The 26417-nt window shown below is 41.8% G+C and overlaps 1 protein-coding gene across 1 annotated transcript in view; it reads right to left on the reverse strand.

The window, feature by feature from the left end:
• Positions 1–26417, reverse strand: part of IFT81 (intraflagellar transport 81) — a 155551-nt gene that overhangs the window by 39990 nt on the left and 89144 nt on the right. The window contains exons 12-17 of the mRNA XM_063454252.1: positions 21807–21956; positions 17560–17688; positions 15456–15545; positions 11580–11666; positions 10416–10487; positions 10252–10337 (exon numbers count right to left, since the gene is read on the reverse strand). Coding sequence (XP_063310322.1) covers positions 10252–10337; positions 10416–10487; positions 11580–11666; positions 15456–15545; positions 17560–17688; positions 21807–21956 — 614 coding nt within the window. The remainder of the gene's footprint in view (positions 1–10251; positions 10338–10415; positions 10488–11579; positions 11667–15455; positions 15546–17559; positions 17689–21806; positions 21957–26417) is intronic.

Here is a 26417-nt window from a genome sequence, read left to right on the forward strand (position 1 = left end):
TATGATTCACATCATACACTTTAACACCTAAAGTCTCACCTGTTTCAATCGGTAACAAGAAGAAGGATGGTTTGAGCATACCCAACACACATGCCCCTTCCCAGTCCTGTGGCAACTCCGAATAGGCTTTCTTACCACAGATCCAGTACAAATTTGCTGGGGCTCTCCAGGTAGATGTGATGGATAAATCAAACCACACATCCTTTAAACTGGCATATCTAGCAAACGGGTTAGATGGTTCTGAGACATTTGAAGCCGACCACCAAGTTGTATTTTTAGTATCATCATCATAAGCTTTTTGCCCTAGACAAGTTAATTCTCCTACAGAAGTATTATACATTATTCCTTTCCTTGCTATGCAAACATAACCTATGATGGAGGTCTTTAATCTCCACTCAGATTTACCTCTAACACTCAAATGATAATCGGCTTGTGTAGATATTAGTTGGTCAACTGCCTCAGAACCGGACATTACCTCCTTTGCTTCCCAAGGCCATTGGTCTCCCATGTTAGTACCTCCACACACATAGCAGTTGGTAACATTAAGACTACCGGCAATACTCTCAGCTAGGTCAATGAACAGGTTTTTAGCGTTATGGGGGATCTTATTATCTATACTCATCTCTTCATAAAAGGAATGGTATACTTGATGAGTCTGGGAGGATACCGTATCAGTCTCTATTCCTATAAACAATAATGTCCCAGGATCTAAACCCGTCCCGTATATCTGAAACCCAAATAAATTTCCATACTTATCTAGGAACTTGTCGGGGTTATTAATAAGTATATGGACTGGGTTGCATTCCATAGACTTACAATAAGGGCTAGTCGGCAACTTAGTCACTATCATGTCTTTATCTACTGTCTGTCCCCAAGTCGCCCACCCCACACAAGACCAATATGGACAAAAGTTATAGTCTTTATTTGGGCATCTAGGACTCACATATTTATTTTTACTACTGGGACAAATATATTTATCATTAGACCCATACGTCCTCTCCCATCTAAGATCCCCACATACATTCCACGGTTTTCTACCACTTGATATCGCCTTACATGCATCAAATAGCAGAACACCCGAAGAATGTACGGATTCTAACACCGTCTTATTAATTAGGGTCCCCTGAGGATCTCCATTCCTGAGAGTCAACCAAATTGTACGAGGTTGATACTCTGGACTGAAGCACTTAGGTTCTCCTACTCCTAAATGGCACACACTATAGTCTATATTTAGGTATCTACATCTTGATACCTCTCCTTTACATTCGTATTGTGAATGCCAAATTAGGGTTTGGGAAATATGGTTACCTGTTCTCGTAGTCTTAATGCATACCTCACAGCTAGGAGTGTCGGTACCTCTACCTTCCTGAATATAAAAACACATATAAATAAACACAATCAAAAGCACATCTTTCGCCGTCATCCTCAGTCTTCGTCCGTGCGATGGAACCTCAGCTTCCAGGATGTGAGGGCTGCAGGGAATGGAGTTCTGCTCGTCTTCACAGGTGTCCCTTCGAGACTTTCCTGGCTTATACACTATGTGTTGGTAAGCGGACAGGCTTTATTATGGCCTTCTCACTCACACCTGTAACAATAAAATTTGTAATCCACAATAATTCCTCGTTACTCCGACTGAGTAGTGCGTTTCAACCGGATCTTGCAGGGATTCTCTGGATCTGCTGTAATTTGCCAAGAATCGACTGCTGCTGGTTTAACCCTGGAGTGATGTATCCACGGAGTTACTTCGGCTACTTTTATCGCTGTAGGGGTAGACAAAAGAACAACATAAGGACCTCTCCACTTGGGCCCTAACGGTACATTATTCCACTCTTTAATCCACACTTGGTCTCCTGGATGATAACTATGAACAGGGGGATAAATATTCACAGGTAATCTATCTTGTACCCATTTCTGTACCTCCTCCATAGTCTTACCCAACTCTACAACCTGCTGCCGGGTAATTCCTTCTCCCAACTGACTCAAGTCCCCCCTTAAGTTACCAAGTACGGGAGGTGGTCGCCCATACATGATTTCAAAAGGAGAGAGGCCCATCCTTCTGGTAGGGGTACTGCGGATTCGCAATAAAGCTATGGGTAAGAGAACGTTCCCCTTAAGTTGGGTTTCCTGACACATTTTAGCCAACTGGTTCTTTATAGTTCTATTCATTCTCTCTACCTTACCAGAACTCTGGGGTCTATATGCAGTATGAAGCCTCCACTTTATACCAAGCATATGAGTCAGTTGTTGTAGGCACTGATGAACAAAAGCTGGACCATTGTCCGATCCTATAGAACAGGGTAGTCCATATCGGGGTATTATTTCTCGTAGCAGGAATCTTACAACTTCTCCTGCTTTCTCTGTACGAGTAGGACATGCTTCTACCCAGCCTGAATAGGTGCACACAATTACCAACAGGTAACGATGTCCACCCGATTTAGGCATTACTGTAAAGTCTATTTGTAGATCGGACATGGGGAGTCCCCCCATAAACTGGACTCCTGGTGGCTTTACTGGTCCTTGTCTTGCATTATTCTTAGCACACGTTACACATCTGCGTACAATGGCCTGAGTCAAGTTGGACAATCTTGGTATGTAGAAATGTTTCCTGAGAGATTCTTCAGTACTGTCTCTCCCAGAATGTGTCCCGTTGTGATAATTTTGGACAATTTCTACCGCTAGTGATGCTGGTATGACTATTCTTCCATCTTCTAGCTGATACCACTTGTTCTCCAAATACTTTCCCGGTTCAGTCTTTAACCACTCCTCTTCTTGAGCTGTATAAACTGGAGTCCATTGGGACAGTGGAGTTGGTATAAGAGCAGCTATATGCCCCACATACTCCTGTCTTCCTGATTCAGCAGCACGCTTAGCTGCACTATCTGCCATCCGATTTCCCTTGGTTACATCACCATCTCCTCTCAGATGCGCTCGACAATGTATGATACCGACTTCTTTCGGCTCCCACACTGCTTCCAATAGTTGTAGGATTTCAGCTGCGTACTTGATTTCTTTGCCTTCTGAATTCAGTAGTCCTCTTTCTTTATACAAAGCTCCGTGGGCATGAGTGGTTAAAAACGCATACTTAGAGTCCGTATAGATATTTACTCTTAAACCTTCAGCCAATTGTAACGCTCGTGTTAGTGCTATTAATTCTGCCTTTTGTGCTGATGTTCCTTTCGCCAGTGGCCGAGCTTCTATCACCTTGTCTATTGTTGTCACTGCATATCCTGCATAGCGGATCCCTTCTTTCACATAACTACTGCCGTCGGTGTAATATTGAACATCGGGGTTCTGGATGGGAAAATCACGAAGATCTGGTCTACTTGAAAATACTTCATCCATTACTTCCAAACAATCATGTTGACTTTCAGTAGGTTGCGGCAAAAGGGTAGCTGGATTTAAGGTGTTTACAGTCTCTAAATGCACTCTTGGGTTTTCACACAACATTGCTTGATACTTGGTCATACGGCTGTTACTAAACCAATGATTTCCTTTGTAATCCAACAACGTCTGTACTGCATGTGGGACTCGTACATAAAGTTCTTGACCCAGAGTGAGTTTATCGGCTTCAGCTACTAGCAGGGCGGCTGCAGCTACGGCTCTTAGACAAGGTGGAAGTCCGCTGGCCACTGCATCCAGTTGCTTAGACATGTAGGCAACAGGTCTTTGCCATGATCCCAAGTACTGTGTCAATACTCCCACAGCCATTCTTCTTTGCTCGTGTACATATAAGTAGAATGGTCGTGTGTGATCAGGTAGACCTAATGCTGGGGCACTCATCAAAGCCTTCTTCACATCTTCAAATGCCGTTTGCTGTTCTTGGGTCCATAAGAAGGGGTCGTGCTCTGTACCTTTGATGGCTGCGTACAGAGGTTTTGCCAGTATCGCATAGCTGGGAATCCATATCCTACAGAAGCCTGCTGCCCCCAAGAATTCTCGCACTTGTCTTCTATTCTTGGGTATTGGTATTTGGCAGACAGCTTCTTTTCTCTCTGGCCCCATAATCCTTTGACCTTCAGAGATATGGAATCCCAGATACTTGACAGTTGGCAAACACAACTGAGCCTTCTTCCTGGACACCTTGTATCCTGCCTTCCAGAGAATATGTAGTAGATCGTGCGTTGCTTGCTGACATTTTTCTTTTGTAACTGCTGCTATCAACAAGTCATCTACATATTGTAACAATACACATTCTCCTGGAATAGACTCGAAATCCAGTAGATCTTGACTTAGAGCTGAACCAAATAGGGTAGGTGAATTTTTAAACCCTTGGGGCAGTCTTGTCCAAGTCATTTGGCGTTTTGAGCCCGTTACAGCGTTCTCCCATTGGAAAGCGAAAATACATTGGCTTTCTGCGGCAATTCGGAGGCAAAAGAAGGCATCTTTGAGATCTAAGACTGTGAAGTAAGTAGCCCCGCCCGGAATTAAAGCAAGCAGGTTATATGGATTGGGTACAACTGGATGTATGCTAACAACCGCATCATTGACTGCTCTTAAGTCCTGTACAGGTCGATACTCATCTGTACCGGGCTTTTGAACAGGCAGCAATGGGGTGTTCCAGGGGGAAGTACAGAATTTTAGGATACCATACCGTATGAACTTATCCAGATAGGATTGGATGTTCTTCTTAGCCTTCTGCGGAATGTGATATTGTCTTAGGCTCACTGGATAAACCCCATGTTTCAGTTCAATTTTTATTGGTGGAATATTGCGGGCCAGTCCTGGTGGGTTGTTCTCTGCCCAAACTCCTGGTATGTTAAACAATGTCTCATCACTCCTAGGGTTTTGGCTAGTCAACACTGTATAAAGTCGCCACTCTTCTTCCTTTGGTACGGATAAAGTCATAATACCTGAAGGTCCATTAAACTTTAAGGATGTTGTTCCATTTGGTAGGAACGTAATCTGCGCTTGTAATTTTGATAGCATATCACGTCCCAGCAATTGGACTGGACATTCAGGCATATAAAGGAATTGGTGTTTTACTACGTGGCCTCCCAATGTACAGAGTCGACTTTTAAGAACCGGTTTTTCAGCACTTCTTCCAGTTGCTCCTATCACAGTAATAGTCCTTCCAGATGGAGGAGCAACTAGATTAGTCACCACTGAATGTTCAGCACCAGTGTCGATCATGAACGCACTCCTTTTCCCCCCTATTGATACATCGACCATAGGCTCCGCTCGACCAAGGGGGATGGAGCCCGGTCGGTATCAATAGTCCTCCATGACCGTGTCAGCCAATCCTACAAAGTCCCTACCTTCTCTATCGCGGGACCTTTGCGCTGCTGGAATATACCTGTCTTCCCTAACACTTCCTCTGTTCCCATTACTCCCTCTATAACCATTACTCCCTCCGGGGCCTCCTCTACCTCTCGCTCTACCTCTAAAGTTTCCGTAGCCTGCCCTGGGTTGGTCTCTCTCGTACTGCTCTCTTTGCGGACATTCGTTCCTCCAATGCCCTTCTTCCTTGCAATACGCGCATTGATCCCTACTCAAAGGCTCCCTACTCCATCTATTATTGCCTCTATCTGGGCCCCGTTTATCTACGCCTGCGATCGCTACCGCTAGCATATCAGCCTTTTTACGCATCTTGCGCTCTTCCTCTTTCTTACTTTCTGTATCCCTGTTCATATAGACCTTATTTGCTACCTCCATTAGTTGGGTGATGGACATACCTGCAAACCCTTCTAACTTTTGTAGCTTGCGCTTAAAATCTCCGTATGCTTGGCTGACAAAGGCGGAGTTAACCATTCGGGAATTGTCTGCGTCTTCCGGATTAAAGGGGGTATACAAGCGGTATGCCTCCAATAATCGGTCATAAAAGACACTGGGCGCTTCATCGCTTTTCTGGATCACCTCAACTGTCTTCGACATGTTAATGGCTTTCTTTCCTCCGGCTTTCATGCCAGCAATTATAGCGTCTCTATAGGCTCTGAGTTGAACCATATCAGCACCATTTACGTTCCAATCGGGATCGGTGTTGGGATAGTGTGTCGCGGCCCATGCTGCTGGATTGGCTTGGTTCAAAGCACGGGCTCTATCCTCTAATGCTTTAATGGCTGCTTGATTTATTCTTGTCCTTTCCTCATTGTTAAATAAAGTCATTAGTAACTGCTGGCAATCAGCCCATGTCGGATTATGCGTCTGTACTATTGAGGTGAACAGATCAGTCATAGCTTGTGGTTTCTCAGTATACGAGGAATTATGGGTCTTCCAGTTTAAAAGATCGGTTGTGGTAAATGGGACATATACGAAGACTGGGTCAGCGTGTGCCATTTGACCTGCGGCATCGATATAAGCTGACCCGGGATTCAGACGAAGAGGCATCTGATAGTGCTTTAATTGTTGGGCACCAGTCAACTGTCGGGTTTGGATGGGGCTACGTAGAGAGGCGTCAGTCATGGGTTCCGGTCGGGGAGAGATAGGGTATGGGGATGTGGGAGGTCGGTTTTGGGAAAAGGTCGTAAATAAAACACTTCGAGCCGAGCTAGATGAAGCTTGACCGGAAGTCTGAAGTGGCGCCAAATCAGGATATTCGTTTCTAATGGGGGTGGATTCTGGTTCCGGAAGGGGAGATTTAGTACGAGGGGGGGGTGGATCCTGTACTGGAGGAGGAAGCGGAAGTGGATGAGGGTAATGAGGGGAGGGGTGCAGGACTTCCTGCGTTTGCGTCACTTCTTCTTAACGGAAAGTAAGGGGGCGGCAAAGGGATCTCGGACTCAGGGGGCGTGTCCAAAATGGGCCTAACACCAGTCCTAGTGGACGAACAAGTCCTAGCTACCATGAGGCGACACTGCTCCTCGTGGCATGTCTGGAGCCATTTTGGCGAGTCATTTACGGCCTGTCTCCAACAGTCAATATAAGGAAACTGGCCGTAAAGTTCAGGCCTACCCGATACAGCCACGTGTAAGCGCTGTACCAGAGTTGGATCCAAACTGCCACGTGGCGGCCATGCCGCAACCAAAGTAGGCCACTCCCTAGTACACAAAGTGACCAAACGTACAGGAGACATCTTTACCCCAAAATCACAAACTTTGAATCCCTTTTTAAAATTCTTAACCATACATCCTAAGGGATCCGGAATCGTTGACTGCGACGCACCCATACTTAACAATGGAACGTCGTCGACAACGAATACTATACACGCGTACTATTCAACAGTCACACCCGTTTCCTCTGGCAACAGCACCACGTGGTACGGTTACCAAGTGAAACGTACACAATAACAATAAACACTCAGGGAATTCCCGTACACACACAGCTGTTACACCAGTCACTATATAATCAATATTATGCCCTTTGGCGTAACTATACAGTCACCCACGCTATAATTCTCTATATACGAATTACCCGTCTATAACACACCCCAGTAACATCGTCTTTTACAAATAGCGGTTACAGTACGGTTAGCATAGGTCAAAGCACAAGTTAAGGTCACAATACAATTATTAGTGGTTATGGTGTTAAACATGCAATGGACGACAATGATTAGTACTTATTATATAATGTCAGTAAATATACAGGGTTATGGTACCGTGCACTCTAATACAGCAACACACTATTAACACTCTCGCTAGACGGCTGAGCTCGCGCTATCTAACAAGATATACACTTTACTAAAACAATCGTTAACACATTTACAATTCCCAACTAAACTATTGGCCAGTACCTTGAATGGACTACCTAAAACTATATACACCCGTTTTGGTTAGCCACACTGCCCAATCACCACATATATAGCGAGCTAGAGAACCGAATTTACACAGGCGCCTCTTAGTCGCACTATCAAAAGTCTAGTGGGTTCCAAATTTACACGCCTTCCCACTTAGCCCAGATAGGATGAGAACTAGCGAACCGAATTTACACAGGCGCCGCTTAGTCTCCCGGTCCCTCCGACCTAGCGAACGTAATATACACCCTAGAACGCTAGTCTAGACAAGACACCGGTGTCCGGCTAGGGCTATTTACACCAGGACCCCGCCTGACTAACCAAATCAAACGGTCTGACTAAAGAGCGTTCGATCGAGCGGTGCGCCTTCGCTCCTTCCCTCCGACAGAGGGGGCAGATACACAGATTCAAAACCCCTTTGGGCCTACCGCACAATCGGTATACCCCTAGTGGGTCCTGCCGTCTAAAACAGCAGTTGTCTTACCTCCTCGTTCCTGAACCTGAGTTCACACTCATCGACGGGGACACCCCAGCACTTCTCACGTAGAGGCCGATGATCTCCTGGACAACAGACCAGTGGCGCCGAGACGAAGGGAGGTCCACGCAGAAGTTCAGGGGTGCAGCCGTAGAGAACGTGGGCAAAGATAGACCGTCTCACGCCTCTGCCTCTCAGCTACCGTTGAACGATGAGCTTCCCGGCCAATGCACCAAATGATACCGGAGAAACTGACGGAAGCCAAGCACAGAGAGATGGACACAGGTTTCTTCAGGAAGGAAGAGATTCTTTATTGGATCACCGATCGGGACTCAGAGGGACTAGCGTCACCAAAATACAGCAAAGTCTGAGTACTGAATACATAGAGTACATTCCTTATATAGCACTGTAGCTCCTCCCACAATTAACTACACCCACACATACCCTTAACCTATTTAATAAATAGAGTCTAAACTCATCCATCCGGTCTAACCACGTGGCTCATCTGATACAAAGGAGAGGGACGCGTAATTCCAGTTCTTACATTCCTGCACCTGGTCAGTACAGTGATAACAGTATCTTAGCTACGTGTAATTAACTAACTGATACTACAAACACATATACATACATATGCCTTGTGGCAATCTTAGCCTGCTAAACTTGTATTTTACTGGAATTACATCACAGTATTCCTGACCCTATAGTGTTAAAACCACCATCTAGCCCCCCTGCGCCCCTCATGCCTCCATAAATATAGCAGAATCTTACTGTATTCAAGCCAGAAGCTGTAACTCTGCATGCTGTTTGCCTGAAAAAAAACAAGCAGTCTGCTGACATCATCAGAAGTGGTTTCCTGATCCAATCACAATGCTTCCCCATAGGATTGGCTGAGACTGACAAACAGGCAGACCAGGGGCAGATCCAGCATGATTCTAACACAGTCCTGGCCAATCAGCATCTCCTCATAGAGATGAATTGAATCAATGAATCTCTATGAGGAAAGTTCAGTGTCTGCATGCAGAGGGAGGATATACTGAATGTTTGGATGCATTTTAGGCAGCCATGACCCAGGAAGGATCTCTAACAGCTATCTGAGGAGTGGCCAGTAAAGTTATCACTAGGCTGTAATGTAAACACTGCATTTTCTCTGAAAAGACAGTGTTTACAGCAAAAAGCATAAAGGGTATGATTCTACTCACCAGAACAAATGCAATAAGCTGTAGTTGTTCTGGTGACTATACTGTCCCTATAAAAGAATACCATACACTTATAGAGAATTGTCAAAATTACAATTTTGTATACATCTGTTTTTATTTATAAGTGACCAGCAGAATATATTTTACAAAACCAAACTGACCCTAAACCTGAATTGTCAGGAATTAACCAATGGATAACGGTCAGACCTCTTCAAACCAATAGAAAGGCTACAAATGCTCAAATAAGCATAACCACTGTATGTTGATCAGCTCTAATGATTTAAAATGTCAAATCTGAAGTGGATGGATTGCAGCAGCAGACTATGCAGTAATACAGTAAAATCAACTATGAACAAGGTGAGACTACAGTGGTGCTGTTGCCATGTGAATCATTTCTCTCACAATGTTCTTCTCCCTGAACTCTGATGTCCACTTGTAACTGAATCCCATCCTTATTCCCTTCACCTTACTTTAAAAACCACGGTGATCAATCATCCACCAATAATACCTCCTGTCTCATAAAACCTTTAATTGTTCAAAGCTTGCACATTATATTCTATGATCTTCCCCAACCATTTGCTCAGACATTTTTGTCTGCTACATTCCTTTTCAACCTCCATTAGAAGTTCCCGGTCCATCATAATAAATATTTATATAGAGCTCTCTATTTCCTCTCTAACTGCATGTCCAATTATATATATTGTACCTGACCTATGAAAATGACCATCATGTTTTAGAACAAAGAAGATAATGTTGAATATATTATGTGTGGCAGCACTCATTTTGTGTACAAATCTATCTTTATTTTTAGCTATTCTAGCCAATGCCTACATGTTGAAATAAAAAACAATGCCGAAGAGATGTATGTATACATATAAAATTTATAAAGTTGTAAATACAAAAAGGTGAGTTACCTGATTGACTTCCTTCTTTCCTGTGAATCTGGAGAAACATACGCTTTCATTTCATCTGCTGTGCGCTTGATTTGCATTTCAATGCTCTAAGGGAGAACAGAGTGAATTGGTGCATGTTTTGTTTATAAAATGAACATTTTATCATATAAATCCACAAGGCAAACCTTTTTAATCAAGTTGATGTAGTGATATTGGCTTTCAGCCTGGCTGCACTCTTCCTGTAAGCTTCGCACATCCTTGGTTTTTAAGAAGAAGATAAAAAAAAATTAAAAAAATTATTAAATCCTACACATCACAGGACAACTTAAATGTTTTAAGAACCATAATCAATTTTAGGTCTCAAACGCTTGTGCTGTAAGCTTTGACCAGATGTCTCAGAATCCTGCTATCACTGGCCATTAAGCTGTAGCGAGAGGATATGTGACAAAGAGCTGGTGGTTCAGTAATATTACCCAAGCTTATATTTGTGCTAATGATATGTGTCTCATTGCATTTCAGTGGATTTGCAGTGAGTGAAGTTTCTATACACAATGAGGCTGTAAAAATGCAGTCATTTTAATTTATCCACCTCATTCAGCGATAAAGCAAAAGTTTACTATTATTTTATATTGGTAGTATGATATAAATTTCATCATCTTAATATGTAGTTAAGTTATTTTTAAAAATCTAATTACCGTAATCAAATAAGTCTACCTATAGTATGAAAACGAAGAAGTCTTTTACCTTCATAGGTCATGTGCTTAAACTCCTCAAGGAATTGGGGGTACACACACATTAATTTGCATACCATTCGAAACACAAGGAAAACTAACACTATAGTGTCCCTGTCCCTAGTTTTGAAGGTCTGCCCATCTGTCCCCCTTGGTGAATAAAGGGTTATAAAGTGGCTATAGTTAGCGGACAGGGGCTACAGTGGGGAGACAGGGGATGTAGTAGGGGGAAAGGGGCTGGGCAGGGTGGACATTGGCAGAAGTGGCGGAGTAGGGACTGTAGCCTGTAGGGGAGGGTATAGGGACTATACTGGGAAGACAGTGGCTGTAGTGGAAGGACTGGGACTGTAGTGTGGGGGATAGGAGTTGAGGCGGCTTTTAAAAAGCTCTGATACAATAGAAAAACAGAGGGCCATACTTGAGCGCTGACCCTGCTGGATATTTCCTATGTAGGCTTGCATGGCCCCAATGCAGGAGAATTGTCTGGCTGTCTCAAGGCCGTTGCCTCGGTGGCCTTATGGCAAATCCGGCTTTGAAACAAATACAAACTACTCTTGATTTGTGCAAAACAGATCAAATAAAACTCTTGAATAGCACAAACATTATATGACCTTATACCTGCTCTAACTTGGAACGATTGCTCTCCAGTCCGGCAGCACAGCTGTCATACTGTGCCTTCTTTTCATCATACTCCTGGGTCAGTTCCTAATGTCAAAAGGGATGATATTCATGTCAGTGATTACAGCCATCTCTCAGCACATAGCAGAGACGTTATGCATGCTCTTGTCAATCAGCTGCTTGAACCTGCCATCCTGGCATATGCAGCGCTGCTTACTTAAAGTAAGCAGATGTGTAGCATTTTATTTTCACACATGGAGAAACTAATAGCAGCTGGTTAATGATAAATTCTTTAAGCACACATGGCGTTTAATCCCTTTAGTACTTAATGAACAAACAGCAAATTCTTTCCAGTGTGTGGATTTAAAAACCAATCAGTGTTGGGTAATTCTACATATAAAGTCTCAAAAAAAACCTTAGAAAATAAATCACAGAAAGGAATAGAATCAACACTCTATCACCATTAAGTGTCTATTTATTTGATTTGTGTGGAACATTTTGTATAGAACTGAACTGTTGTTAAAACGGGTAAATTCTAATTAATCATGGCGTAATTTAATGGTGTTCCTGGCAATGACATGTTCACTTTAAAAGATTCCAGTGCATTAAGCAAAGGATATATCATAAAGATAAATGATGTATTGCATTTCCTAATGGATCCAGTTTGAGAGTGATCTGTAACACCCACCTACCTCTTGTCTGATTGATCCTGCTTTGGTAGCACAACAATGCTTATCAAAGCAGGTTGCAGCTCCTCTATCACACTGACCTACTGGCTTCATTGACGATGCAATGGGCTGCCAAAAGATTGACATTTAAACAAAAAAGAAGGAATTCAAAAGTCCTGGTGCAACCAGACCTAGGGTTGGCTAACCCTACCGTGATAGTTGTAGTCCAGGCACTCAAGGATCAGTTTAAACAGCAGATTTATTTGGAAAAGTGCAACATTTGAATCTCTAGATCATCTTTCTCAAGTTGATAAATATCTCCTAGCGATTGAAACACTTTTCCATATAAGTTTACTGTTTTAACTGATCCTTGAGTGCCTGGACCACAACTTTATTCAAAAGATTGACATTTGTCATTTGGAAAAGCATTATGGAAAAGCATTATGCGCACCATGGCTAGGACAAATTGATAGAAAACAGTAATATGGTTAGTTATAGCTATAAATTATTTTTAGGATTTTATATATACTTGCATATAAGGGAGGGAGGCATGTTACATTGCTAGACCCTGCAGGAGCCTCCTGTATGTAATTGAAGTTCCATTTACAGAGCAGGAGATAAAAACTTTTATAGTAAGTTACATCTGAATAAAAAATTAAACCATTTTGTTTTCATGCAGGATTGTCAGTCACAGCCAGAGGAGGTGTAGCTAGGGCTGCAAAAACAGAAACAAAAGTGATTTAGGTTCCAAGTGGCAGTGAATTGAACAGTGAAACTTCAGAGGCATGTTCTATACACCAAAACTGCTTCACTAAGCTAAAATAGTTTTGGTGGCTATAGTGTCCCATTAATTAAATTTAAAAGATGGATGCAGAGCTAGTCATAATTTTTTTCCGAAAGATAATAAGCTGGGAGCGGAGCCTGAACGCCATGCTGATCGGGCTCATATCCAGAGAGCTCAGAGGAAAAATCTAATATGCCTTTTCAGAGACCTAATGTCTGCATTTCAAGACTTGCACATAACTGAAGCTACATTGCAACCTTGCCTCCATCTGCGGGTCCAGTCGCATTCGGCAAATCTGGCTTGAGGCAGACCTGCGGCCTACTCACAGATACTGAGGGGGAAATGGACGATCCCTTCAACTTTTTATTTCTTCTAATCTGCAAGGCTTCCCCCATTCTCCCCTCCCCCGCCAGTGAGAGTTATTCCAGTATTTACTGCTAGTGCTGCAGTGTCTGACTACCAGCATCAACAGACAAGCTGAAGCCACCCTGTCAGCTCTAGAATGGCACACAACCATGTGTTCAATCGACTCCAGAAACCAGCTGTTCACTATCCTGGTTTATCTGGATAGGTTGTTTGAAGACTTTTGGTCCAAGCTCAGACACCACCTGAAGGCATCTGGGAATGAGCCCGATACCTACCTTACCTCCCCCTTTATGGTTGTGTAATCCTCACATCCAGGGTGAGGGTACCCACAAAGGGGCACCTACACAAAGTGAACAAAGGACGTATAGGTGTTGGAGACCACTGCATCATCGGTTGAGGCAAGTTTGGAGCCTGTATTGATACCACTCCTGCCAAAGAGGGCCTAGACCTCATACCAACCGGGTGACCAGCAACTACTTGGCGAAAACGTTGATGAAGTAGTCTGTGAGTCCCCTCTCATGCCAATATTTGCCTTTGAGCCACAGGCTACTTATTATCGACTGTGCTGTGCCCTTAAAGGGCATAAGTTGACCTGGGATCAGTGAATGGGCACATTTAACTGGTGGCATGCCTTCAAATCCTTCTACTGGCACATTTTACCATAGCAATACAACCACGTTATGCTTAATATTTGCATTACCTGCATGTGTTTTGTTTTCTCTATTCTGACTACTTGAGTATACCGTGCTATCTTACTTATGTAACGCATGCTGTTTCCGCATAATAAACTAAATATGAGGTATAATTTTTGTTGCTAGTGTGTCTGATGTTACATTTGTCATTTGATCCTAGAAATGACATGTACTATGTCTTTTGTGCAAACACCTCAATATAAAATGTAAATGTATATTTCAAATATATAACAAGCTAATGCAAATAAACAAAAAGCACAGCAGGGTGGATGACTGAACAATGCAGTAGAATGTGTCTGGGTCTACCTGGGACTCCCATTGCTCATAACATATAAATCACAGAAACCATGTATCTATGACTCTTGAAATAATTGTTGCTATGACTCCCAGAGTAACCTATACCTCACATACCTCTACTCTCTCCTCCAGCTCTGCTTCACTCCCACCTTACTTGATTGATATCTCCTGTCCTATTGTGTTTTGCACCCCACCTCCGATAGACTGTAAGCTCGTTTGAGTACGGTCCTCTTCAACCTATCGTTGCTGTAAGTTTTCTTATAATTGTCCTATTTATAGATTTATAGGTACCGTAAATTCCCCCTCTCATAATATTGTAAAGCGCTACGGAATCTGTTGGCGCTATATAAATGGCAATAATAATAATATGTCCAGAGTTTTATGCAAGTTAATATATAACCTTAATGTTGTATCCATTCCCAGATTTAACAGATGATGTATGTAACCTTGATCTATATGTTGTTTGTTATGGCGTGCACAGTTCACTAGTATGTGCCATTTTTGGTGATTTCAACAGCACCCTCTTAATATGTGTTTGTTGGGAGTGCTCCATCTCTTTTATTTAGATACATACTGGAAACATGATCCTTTTTGTCTGCGTTTATCAAGCCTACCACCCACATGTGCCTCATTAATGAAATTGGTTACACAAATACAAGGTTATTCACTAAAGTGAAAATTGTTGGGAATTCAAAATGAACTTCAAAAACACATACACACGTCTCTTTTAAAATGTGTCATCCTATGCTACTACCCAAGCCTTGAAAAAGTTACTCACCACTGCAAGCCATAGCATTCCTTGCTGGGGTGAATTTCTACTCGCTAATGGGTAGTGGAAATTTTGAGTCACATGCATATATACAGTATACATGCACAGACTGTGTGTGACCATTGATTGAGCTGAACCATGGCTGAGTGCTATATCTAGCACATCTAACTCCTAACATTATGCAACCCAGTTAGTGTTTTTACCATATTAAACTATTTGGATAGTTGTATGTATCATATAGAAATCAAGCAAAAAAATAAAAAGTACATTCAAATCATAAAAATATAACATTCAACTTACCTGACGTTTTTGACGTAGAGGTCTCAGTTCTTTAATAACAGGTGCTAATGCAGTCTTCTTATCTGCAATCATGGAATTCAATTTCTTTACCTGACATGGAAAACAGTTTTTAACTCCTTAGGGACAAGACCGTTTTTCAATTTTATTACTGTTTGGGACCAGGGCTGTTTTTACATTTCTGCGGTGTTTGTGTTTAGCTGCAATTTTCCTCTTAATCATTTACTGTACCCACACATATTATATACAGTTTTTACTACCATTAAAAGGTCTGTCTAAAGATACCATTATATCATATAATTTACTATAAAAAAAAATATAAAATATGATGAAACATTTTTTTTAAAACACACTTTTTTAACTTTGACCCCCATCTGTTACGCATCTACAACCGACAAAAAACACCAGTGCTAAATAGTTTCAAAATTTTGTCCTGAGTTTAGAAATACCCAACATTACGTTAACATGTTCTTGGCTTTTTTTGCAAGTTATAGGGCTATAAGTACAAGTAGGACATTGCGGTTTCAAATATATATTTTTACAATTTATCAATAGTGATATTGTAATACTGTTATCTGTCATAAATCTCTGAAACACACCTCACATGTACATATTTTTTTAAAGTAGACAACCCAGGGTATTCAATATGGGTTATGTCCAGTCTCTTTTAGTAGCCACTTAGTCACAAACACTGGCCAAAGTTAGCATTTATATTTGTTTGTGTGTTAAAAATGCAAAAATCAATTATGAACGTTTAATTTGGGCAGTGTTTGTGACTAAGTGGCTACTAAAAAAGACTGAACATACCCCATTTGCAATACCTTGGGTTGTCTACTATTGCAAATGTTATGCCATCATGGGGGTAATTCTCTTTCCTGGGCTACCATATGCTCTCAGAGACAACATAACCAATCTGGCAGATTTCAATGTGTTATATTTGACCCTGTAACTTTCAAAAACACTATAAAACCTGTACATGGGGGGTACTGTTATACTGGGAGACTTTGCTGAACACAAATATTAGTGTTTCAGTAAAACGTATCACAACAACGATATTATTAGTGAAAGTGCTGTTTGCGTGTGAAAAATGAAAAAAACTTCACTTTCACGGACAATATCATCGCTGTGATGGGTTTTACTGTTTTGAAACACTAATATTTGCGTTCAGCCAAGTCTCCCGAGTAGAACAGTACCCCCCATGTACAGGTTTTAGGGTGTCATGGAAAGTTACAGGGTTAAATACAGTGCTAGCAAATTAAATTCTCTGGACTTTCTCCCTGGGTTGTCAGGCAGGTCCCTCAAATTACAATCAATAAAATGACTTAAATATATAAAAATGTTACATAAATATGCATGTCGAATTTGAATATATATACATATTTATATATTTGAAGTCAATCTGTATTATTTATGTAATTATGGATATGGATGTGGATATATATATATATATATATATATATATATATTTCATATTAATTTTATTTATATATACAGGGATATATCATATATACATATTTTTTAAATTTATTAACTTTTTTTATTTTTATTTTAAAAGAACCAGGGAGATTGCATTTCAGTTAAGGCAGCCCCCCTGCAGACAGCACTATGGATGCCTATTGCAGCCATGTGATCGCTCGAGCACATGGCCCGCGGGGGCCTAATTTGCCTAGGGGGGACTGTCTGGAACGGTGGCAATCAGGTAAGTAATATATTTGCCTTTTATATATAAATATGTAATACATTTGTCCTTAAGGACCATTTTTATTAAGGAGTTATTAATAATTGCAATAAGCATATTTAATACATTTCACACATTTGGTAAAACAAAGTCAACAAATTAAATTTGTTTATAACTTAAAGTAACAATATAGTGGTAAGAATACAAAGCTGATGGTGTCCCTCTGGACCCTCCCCTCCCCCCATCACACCTGTTGATAGGTTAAAAACACTACAAACACTCACCTTATTCCAGCGCCACACCGCCTTTGCCTCCTCCAACATCAGCAGAGTGGGAACCTAATGTGCATTGCAGTGCTATATATGCTATACAATCACATACATGGTTAAAATAGTAGAGAGAGAAAAAAAAAAGCAAGTGCCCAATTACCATATCAGACATGTCATCAAGAGTCCGTCCTTTTTTTTCGTCCACCTCACTTTTTAAGGCAGATACCCTTTCCAACTCTTCTTGTGTGTCACTGTAGCCAGAAATACCCTTTTTTTGTTCCATTGTTTGCTACAAAACAAACAATAGAAAATGAATTAACTTTAATAGATATGCGATTATCCACACTTCTCTGGAAACGTACACAGGTGCAGTCCAATCACATGTGTTGTGTGCTTTGGAAGTGCATATTTAGTCATGTTAGTAATTTTTTTTTTTTTTTTTTTTTTTAAATTCTTTATTTTAGGTGTGCACAGAATAAACAGATAGCCGATATGCGCCACAACAGCGATATTCAGTAAAATAGGTAAACATAGTACAAGTCATGGCATACGTTATACAGGCACATTTTTATAGCTTTTATAGTAGAACAATAGTTTAGGTTGACGTTTAGTTTTCAATATGTGAACATAGTGCACATGCCATGTAGAAATAGGTAGAGGAGGGACAAAGGAGGAAAAACATGGCTCGTGCAGAGAACGTACATACAAGGGCATTCTATCACTCGACTTATGAGTGTTAAATCTCGCTTGCTCGCCTATGCAGTAAGAAAATGGGAATGCGTACGTTTCTTATAATATTAACTAGCTTAGACAACTATATTGTTAAAGTAAAAGCATACAAAACAAAACAAGGGAGAACACCCGATGGGCAACAGCTGTAGACTAGGCACCCCGTGTCATATAAGGCTGCACACTTACACAGCAAATTAAACAGTGCTTATGGTCGACCAAGATCACAATAGCTGTGTTTACAGGTTAAGCTATGCTTCAGTAGATGTGCTAGGCTAAGTACAGGGTGTTTGTCAGGTGTCACATGTGAGTGCCTAACCGTCTATGGCATGGGGTATGGGTGTACATGTGGTGGTGTAGCATTGCTCACAGGTGCATATACAATAAGTGTGGTGTTTCACTAGGATAATAAACATGTATGAGTTGTTAAACTAATTGTGTTAATGTGGCCCTTGCTAGAGAGGCAAGGCTTGATAAGGATGGTGTGAGTCAGAGTCCTCTTCGGCTGCGTGGGCTTGGTGGTGTGGTGGCAGCCCTAGCCGTGTGATGGCAGTTGGAGTCAGCCTACTCCTGTCGTCGGTGCCAGCAGAGCACACAGAGAGTCCAACTGGGTTTCGGCATCGCAGGTCAAGTAGGTTTGAGAGTCCCTGTTTTGTAGGTGTTGCTTTAGTGACTTGCTGTTGTGCGATGGGTCTCTGGGTAGGCATTTATATGCATTTGCCAGTCTTTTGTGATGGGTGTTAGACCGGATCGATTCTCCATGCTTTTTCTTGCATGTCTGCAGGTGCAGAGCGTCCGCTTTCCTCTTTTGTGGGGAGCGGTTCAATGCTCTCCGGCTGCTTTTTGGAGGAAATCTCCGATGACTGTGTTTAGCGGTTGTCTGCCCGCGGGAGTATTGTGCTGCTGCTTTATTCCTGGTGGGCATCTGCCCAGGTGGATGTCTGTGGTCGGCTGTCGCTATGCTTGGAGTCGTCTCGCCCGGTCGGGGCCTCTGCAACTCCTCTGCATGCCGTCTCCGAGTCTCCCGTACCGTCTGAGCAGCCAGAGCCGCCATTCTCAAGCGGGCCTCCCATTTGGCCCAGAAGATCTCAAAAGCGGCATCCAGCGTATCCGCGGACGCCAGAGGTGAGTGGGTCGCATTCCGTTGGCTCTGCAGGGCCGGGTCCTGTGTACTGCTGTCGGCCATTTTCCTTGGGCCTCGTGGCGTCCGTCGGTTGGGGCCGCGCCCTGGAGGGTCCTGAGGGTGAGCGCTCTGTGTGAGTAAACGGACCGGGATAACCCCCACCGGTCCAGGGGGGGGAGCAGGGCTGTGTTGCAGGCTTGGGAGGGCACTAGGTCGCACAGAGCAGGGGATCGGCCGCCTCCCCTGTCCGGCGATACTGCTAGGCCTCACTCCCGTCACCCTCGACAGGCGCTCTGTGTACCCGCGGGCGGCAGACCCGGGGCACTTCGGCTGGTTCCCGAAGTAGGTGTGACTCAGGTCAGGCATTTGTGGGGGTCCCGGCTGGCTGGCATGCATTTACTCAGCCTGGAAGGGGCTATCGAGCTCGGAGCTCAAGCAAGACACGTCCAGCCGCCATGAAGTCCAGGCCCCGCCCCCCCATGTTAGTAATTTTATTGCATAACCATAGCTAAGCACAAAACTACAAACCAGTTCTATTTGCACAAATAAGTGAACGCCAAAGTCTCTGTTTAATAACGAATACACATGTGGTAATGTGGCAAAGGTGTCAAAATGAATTTGATAATCGGTGATCTTTGCTCACTGGTTTTTTTCTGACCATTTGGTATGGCTATTACAACATTACAAATTTGCGTCTAAGCTAGCCTTTATGATGGAAATATAATGTATCCTACTTTGCTAGCAAATTTGGTAATCCAGTTGCAGGTATTATTTTTGTTTCTCTTTAATTTGTCATGTGAAAGGTGCCCCTTTAAATAGCCAGTTAAGAACCATGTAATTTGAAGAGAGGCTGCATTTGCTGCCCTTAAAGGACATGAAGAATATCATCTAGTGTAGCACTGTATTTAAAGCTATGTTTGGCTTCTCTTCAACTTTTGAGTGATGCACTTTGTCTAAGCCACTCCAGAAGTTACAGAGCAATCAATTTCCATGTAAATCTCTTTGCACTTTGGCTTTTTAATATTTTACGAAGTGTTCTTCACACTTTTAACCAATTCTCTACTCTATGAAAGAAATCCATAATTTTACTCATCACTGTGCAACAGAAGAAATTGTAATGTTAGAACACATAAAGACCATAACTAACAGGTTTTTTTTAGCATTGAAACGTTATGAACATTATAAAGCTGTGTGTAAAGTATGTTTTAATGTTGTGCATTACTCTTACTTAACTCCTTACATTCTAATGAAAATCCATGCCATCAATAATATTTTCGTACATAAAATGCCAAAATGTTCTGCAATGCATTTAAATGATACATATATGTAATTGTAGGAAATGAGTTGTAGGAAAAAGGAGCAAGAGGTTCCAAGGAATAAGATGCGCACAAAGTCACACCCTGGTCCCTAAGAACTCTGTGCCTGGCTCTCATAGCCATCAGCAGATCTACAAAGTCTCAATCCTAAAGAAGAAGCATATTCCAAGTGGGCGCTGGGTCTCAGATTTTGATGAAAAAAACTATTTTTTGCCTTCAACAGGCTAAACAAAAATAAAAAGCATAAGAGAGATGACAATGCATTGACATATAGTTCTGCTAATACTATACTATTTTTATCTCTACCACTGTTGGTCATAGCTTGTCACTTAATGATGATACAATAGAATATGAAACTGTTAATTAGCTGACTTCAAAGATTCTCTGACGGCACATGCCAAACCTGGTAACCAAATGTCACTGATTCATGGAATCATGGACTCCCAAGTTATTAGGGCTTGCGATTAGATTACACTGGGTCACCTATGTTCAAACTGATATTTCTATGTGAATATATATATATATATATATATATGCAGAGAGATGTTAATGTGTCAGTGCAAGGGATAGCCCCCAAGGTCAACCTATTTTCTACCCGAGGAAAACCATTACCCGTTCTGCAGTCAGTAAATGAAACTGGAATAGATACATTCAATACACTCTGAACCTACAGCTAGGATGTATCTACAATGTTTCATTGATACAGATGTACATAGAGTTGTGCAAAAACTTGTTTGAGAGGCTCTGGGGTTTACCTGTGGAGTCTTATACACAGGTAAATCCTGGATGGATCGATTCATTCAGGTGTGGATAAAAACAAAAGCATATGATTCAGACGAACCGTTTTAAACTATTTTTTCACAACTCTAATGTACAACAACCTTGCAATAATATTCAGTTAACATTATATCTGCACTTAAAAGGCCACTGTACCAATGGCTTTAGTTTTAGGTACATTGTGAAATATGCAGACTTCGAAAAGATTATCACAGATCTGCAGAAATTCAGTCTGCCCAATCAATCTGCTAAAACAAACAGCCCTTAATATTGAATTGGCACTAAGTGATTCCATGTACACTGGGTCCATGAAAAATCAATTGTTATCATTTACAAAGAAAACTTTAGCTGACTGGTGAGGTTCCAGCAAATTGTATGGATAGTGGGAACCTCTTGATTCCTGATTGCTAAAATGTACACCAGTGACTGCTCATGGAGTAGAAGAGTGTAATTGGGACTCACCAGCTGTTGCTGCATGTGGTCATGGCGGTGCTTCAAAACTTGTTCCGTTCTCTGCAGGACTCCGCATTCTGCACTCAGTTCTGCCATTTCTTGACGTTTTTTCTTAAACACAGTGCTCTTCCCACGAAGCTTGCTGACATAACGTTTAAACTACAAAACAAATTAAAAACAAAAAAAAATATGTTAATGGAGACATTTTCTTATCTTTCAATTCATCAAATAACCTATAGAATATTATAGACAACTCTGTATCAGACCAATTCAACCTAAAACACATAGAGGCACTGCATTTAAAGAAAATAAAAGAGATTTAAAATAAAATGCATCAATAGACAGAGATGTATGCTGAACTTTGTATTTTTATTTGGCTCACATGTATGCCACTTCTAATTTCGTAGTCAGCATTCAGAGCATACCTCTCTTCCACTGCAGCTGATAAATCTGGCTAGGGCAAGCAACCAAAATGTACGAATACTATTACAATAATGAATAAAATGTCATCAAAACCTGCACAGATGTATCCAAAGAAATTCTATCTATGGTTGATAACACAATGTGAAAGAAATGTACAGGGATTAATGATGCATTTTATATCTTTAGACTGGTGAGTGTAGAATGGGCATATAAAAATGCCATAATCAATTATACAGATGATATGATTACACACCGAACAATCTGAGTTAATAAAAAGCCTGGTTGTAGGTAAAAAATGTAGCCCACAGAGAATTGTTATTCCTAATTGCGTCAGAGTGAAACACTTCTCAGTAAGGAACAGGCACCAAACTGGGTAAAGCACATTTCCATTTCATTATTTATAATTCACTTGCTTGGTCATTCGATTTCTATATAATAACAAATGGTTCCTGGCTTCAACTCTGCAAACTTTGTATTCATGAAGAAATCCAAATGAATAGAAGTAGCTGATTAAAATCAAGGAACATGCCGTTATTACCCTGCATCGGCACAATGGGCTGACTGCACTTTGAACAGACAAAAGAGGTTACAGCCCCCTTAAAAAAAGAATATTTCAATTCAAATCAAGTAGGCAGAATACAAGGGAAATATACAAACTGAATGTGTCTAGGACTAAAATGGTTAAAGAGCAAATCAAAAGTAAATGCAAATCAACCTAATGTATTATGCCAATAAATCAATGCCGGCTGAACATTGCCAATTGAATTAAAAAAATATGTATATTTAGTAATCAAGCGATATTATTAGATCATGACTTCATAGAATAAAAATAAACACAGCTAAAAGTACCCTGGGCAGGAAGCCTAAAATAAAACCAAACCTTGTCAAGAAATATCCTTTGCCATGTGGAACCAACTTTTTCTATTTTTTTTTAATCTTCTTGCTATACTCCAGAACATCCTTTGAAGTACACTGCAGTAAACACTTTTGATTAAAGGACAAGCCTAAAACGCTAAACTGTGTTTCTGTAACAGTAAAACATAAATGTTATTATTCAATCAATGTGATTAAATGAATATTTTTTTAATGCTTATTGGCTGTTACCAGAACATTCTAATGCTAACCACAATCCACATTTGTACAGCTGTTATTAAGGGAACTAAAAAAGGCAGTACAGAGCAGGTTTTGGGGATATTAAAATGCAAATCTCTACATTAATTTATGTGTGTGTCTATACATTTTGGTGTTTTATCCACTAATCAGTAAATTGTGGAAATTAAAAATCATATTTGCAAAAGGTCAAAAAAAAGGGGGGGGGGGGGGGAAGAGAGGTGGCGCTAGCACGCGAGCAGAGCAGACACCATATCTCAGAGCTCCTGTGGGTTTCACACAATTTTATCACATGAATTGTGTATTGTGAACCATCCAACCTACCACTTACTCATCCTCCCCGACTCAAGTCTTTACTTGTCGATGCCAGGGTGGAAGATCTCTACCAGCCGGCCGAAACAACTCTGCCGGGACGCTGTATACTGGATATACATAGTGGTCGGCCCACATATCACCTCCTGAAGTCCCCTACCACACCGTCTAATGTCCCAGGGGATGTCGTGGTCTGCTGTTCCTCATTCCACAATAAGTGACATGTCATGGCAGCTATTCATGACAAGACAATTTACTTGTTCAAGTACTCACACCTCACATTCAACCATGACATTGCGAGGTCCATGCTTCAGTAGTGCAGAATGCTTAAGCCTGTGACATATCAGTTGAAAGAATCAGGAGTGGCTAACAGATTGAGTTCTCCCCGGTCCCTGACAGTGACCCAGCAAGGGACTCTCTGTAGTCCTTGTCTTTCTTACAAGAATTAGAACTGTCCGCACTGTCTCCTGTAATAGGTAAGCCACGCACCACTCCTACATGTGATCCTAGCCTAGTGGCTCATTTTGTTCAGAGAAGATGAGTGGAGGTTCATCCAGGAACCTGAATGGTGATAAGTAAGAGAAATCTAAGGACATCGCCTACTGTCATTTTCTTATGTCTTGAGCCTTTTCTACTGTTGTCACATTTCACTATCATACTACAGGTTGCTTTCATTATTGTAGTCTCCCTAACAGAGACAACACACATTAACGCTCTATAGAGCACAGTTTAAGCCTTTTACACTCATAGTATATGATGAAATGGTTAGGGGCACATGAGTACTTATGGCAGATCTTTCATTGAGCAAAGTTTCATGTTATCTATACAAGTTCTAATCTTAATTAGGCACACCTTTATTTTTCATTATGATTACGCTCAAGGCGAATATGGTTTATGGCTCATGGTGTTTTTTGAAATTTGACAATTTTTATTTTGTCAGTTTTGGAGTGATGGGGTTACAGAAGAGAATAAGGGGGACGACGTAGTCATACAGTATTCATGCTTAGTACATGTACACATAGTCATTTTTACAACCAGCATTTTGATTCAGGTATGCAAGATTCGACAGATATGCACATTTGTAGTGGTTTGCTGCTAGCCCCTTGTTCGTTTGTACCTCATGTTGGGTTTTCTGCTTTTGGTGTGTGGTTACAGAAGTTGTGTGTTCTTTAGGGTGTTCTAGAGTCGGGGGGGGGGGGGGGGGGTGTGCCTGCGTGGTGTTGTCTTTGTGTCTCGTCTCTGCTGCTTTTGGGGCCGTACCTAACTTGCTTGGGTTCATTAGCTTATCCCTAGGAGTGTGGGTCGTTGTATGAGGGCAGCATGAGCTAGTATGCCTGTGTTTGTATTGTTCCCATGGGGAGGGAGGGGGGGGGGGGGGATGGGGTTGTGGAGGGGGGGGCAGAGGGGGGTAGTGACGTAGAGTGAGGGTTAGATTCATCTTGTTTTCTTTTTTGGGGTGGTGGCATGGAGAGATAAGTGCTGCCATTGTGGAGCTTATGATCAGAGGGTGGTTCGATGCCCATATGTGGTGTTTTGGGTAAGAGCTCTTTATGGAGGTCCCGACTTATTTTTGTCCCACATTTCCTAAGCTGTAGAGTAGTATGTTGCTTTTGGTCTTGTTTTCCTTGCCATCAGTTCATAGCATTTGGAGTCGTCTATCGCTTTGATACATTGGTCTATTGTTGGTGGGATTGTTTGTTTCCATCTTCTGCTTATGGTTGCTAGTGCTGAGATGATGATGTGGTATAGGAGATATCTGTGGCTTTTTCGTAGTTTGCGCGGAAGTAGTAGAAGGAGAAATATTTCAGGCAAGAGTGGTAGGTGCGTTTTGGTGCATCTTGCTGCTAATTTCGCCACCTCTAGCCAGTATGTCGTGAGCTGTGGGCAATGCCACCAGGTGTGGATCATAGTGCCTTTGTCCGCCTGGCATCTCCTGCATTTGTCCGACGAGCCGGGGAAGCTTTACTTGAGGCATGAGGGCACCAGGTACCACCTGTAGAGTACTTTTCGGGAGAGTTCCACATGGTTCATGCAGAGGGTCATTTGTTTATGTGCTTTATAGATATTCTGCCATTGGTCTTCAGTGAGTGGGTGTTTGATATCTTTGTCCCATGCTGTTTTAAAAGAGGGGGGGGGTGTTGTGAGGGCTAGTTATGTTCCGAGGCATAGATCAGTGAGATCAGTTTCTTAGCCGGTTTGGTTTTTAGGCAAATCTTTTCTACTTCTAGTAGGGGTGGTTCCGGTGAGGTTATTGCTGATTGTTTTGTTTGTAGGGCGAACCAGGCTTGCAGTTGCCTGTAGGAGAAGGTGGCTGTTGCGGGTAAGTGGAACTCTTGTTGGAGGTCAGGCAGATGTTTACGGTGAGCATCTGTCACAAGTTGGGAAAGGGTTCGCACGCCGTGTTTGTTCCATATTTTGTAGTTGAAGTTCGTGATGATTACGCTCAATGCTTCTAGCGGGAGGGCTGGGGATATTTTCGTCAGTATGCCCATCTTTTTATGGTAGTCATCCCAAATTGTTAGGGTTAGTTGAGTTGTCGGTAGTAGTGATTACCCTTCCATCCTTGTGTGATGGATTTGATTTCCCCTAAAAGTTTAGTGTAGTTTGCTTTAAATAAGGTGGCAGGTGTGGGCGTAAAGTTAACCCCTAGGAATTTTATGTGGTCTTGTCTCCATTCATAGTTAAATTGTGTTTTCAGGGTGTTCAGGTCGTGGCTTGGGATGTTTATTCTTTTTTGATGTGGAGCGTTTCTGTAGTTAAGGACTTATGTAAGAG

Source organism: Pelobates fuscus, chromosome 5 (assembly GCF_036172605.1).
Source record: "Pelobates fuscus isolate aPelFus1 chromosome 5, aPelFus1.pri, whole genome shotgun sequence".
Taxonomy (NCBI): domain Eukaryota; kingdom Metazoa; phylum Chordata; class Amphibia; order Anura; family Pelobatidae; genus Pelobates; species Pelobates fuscus.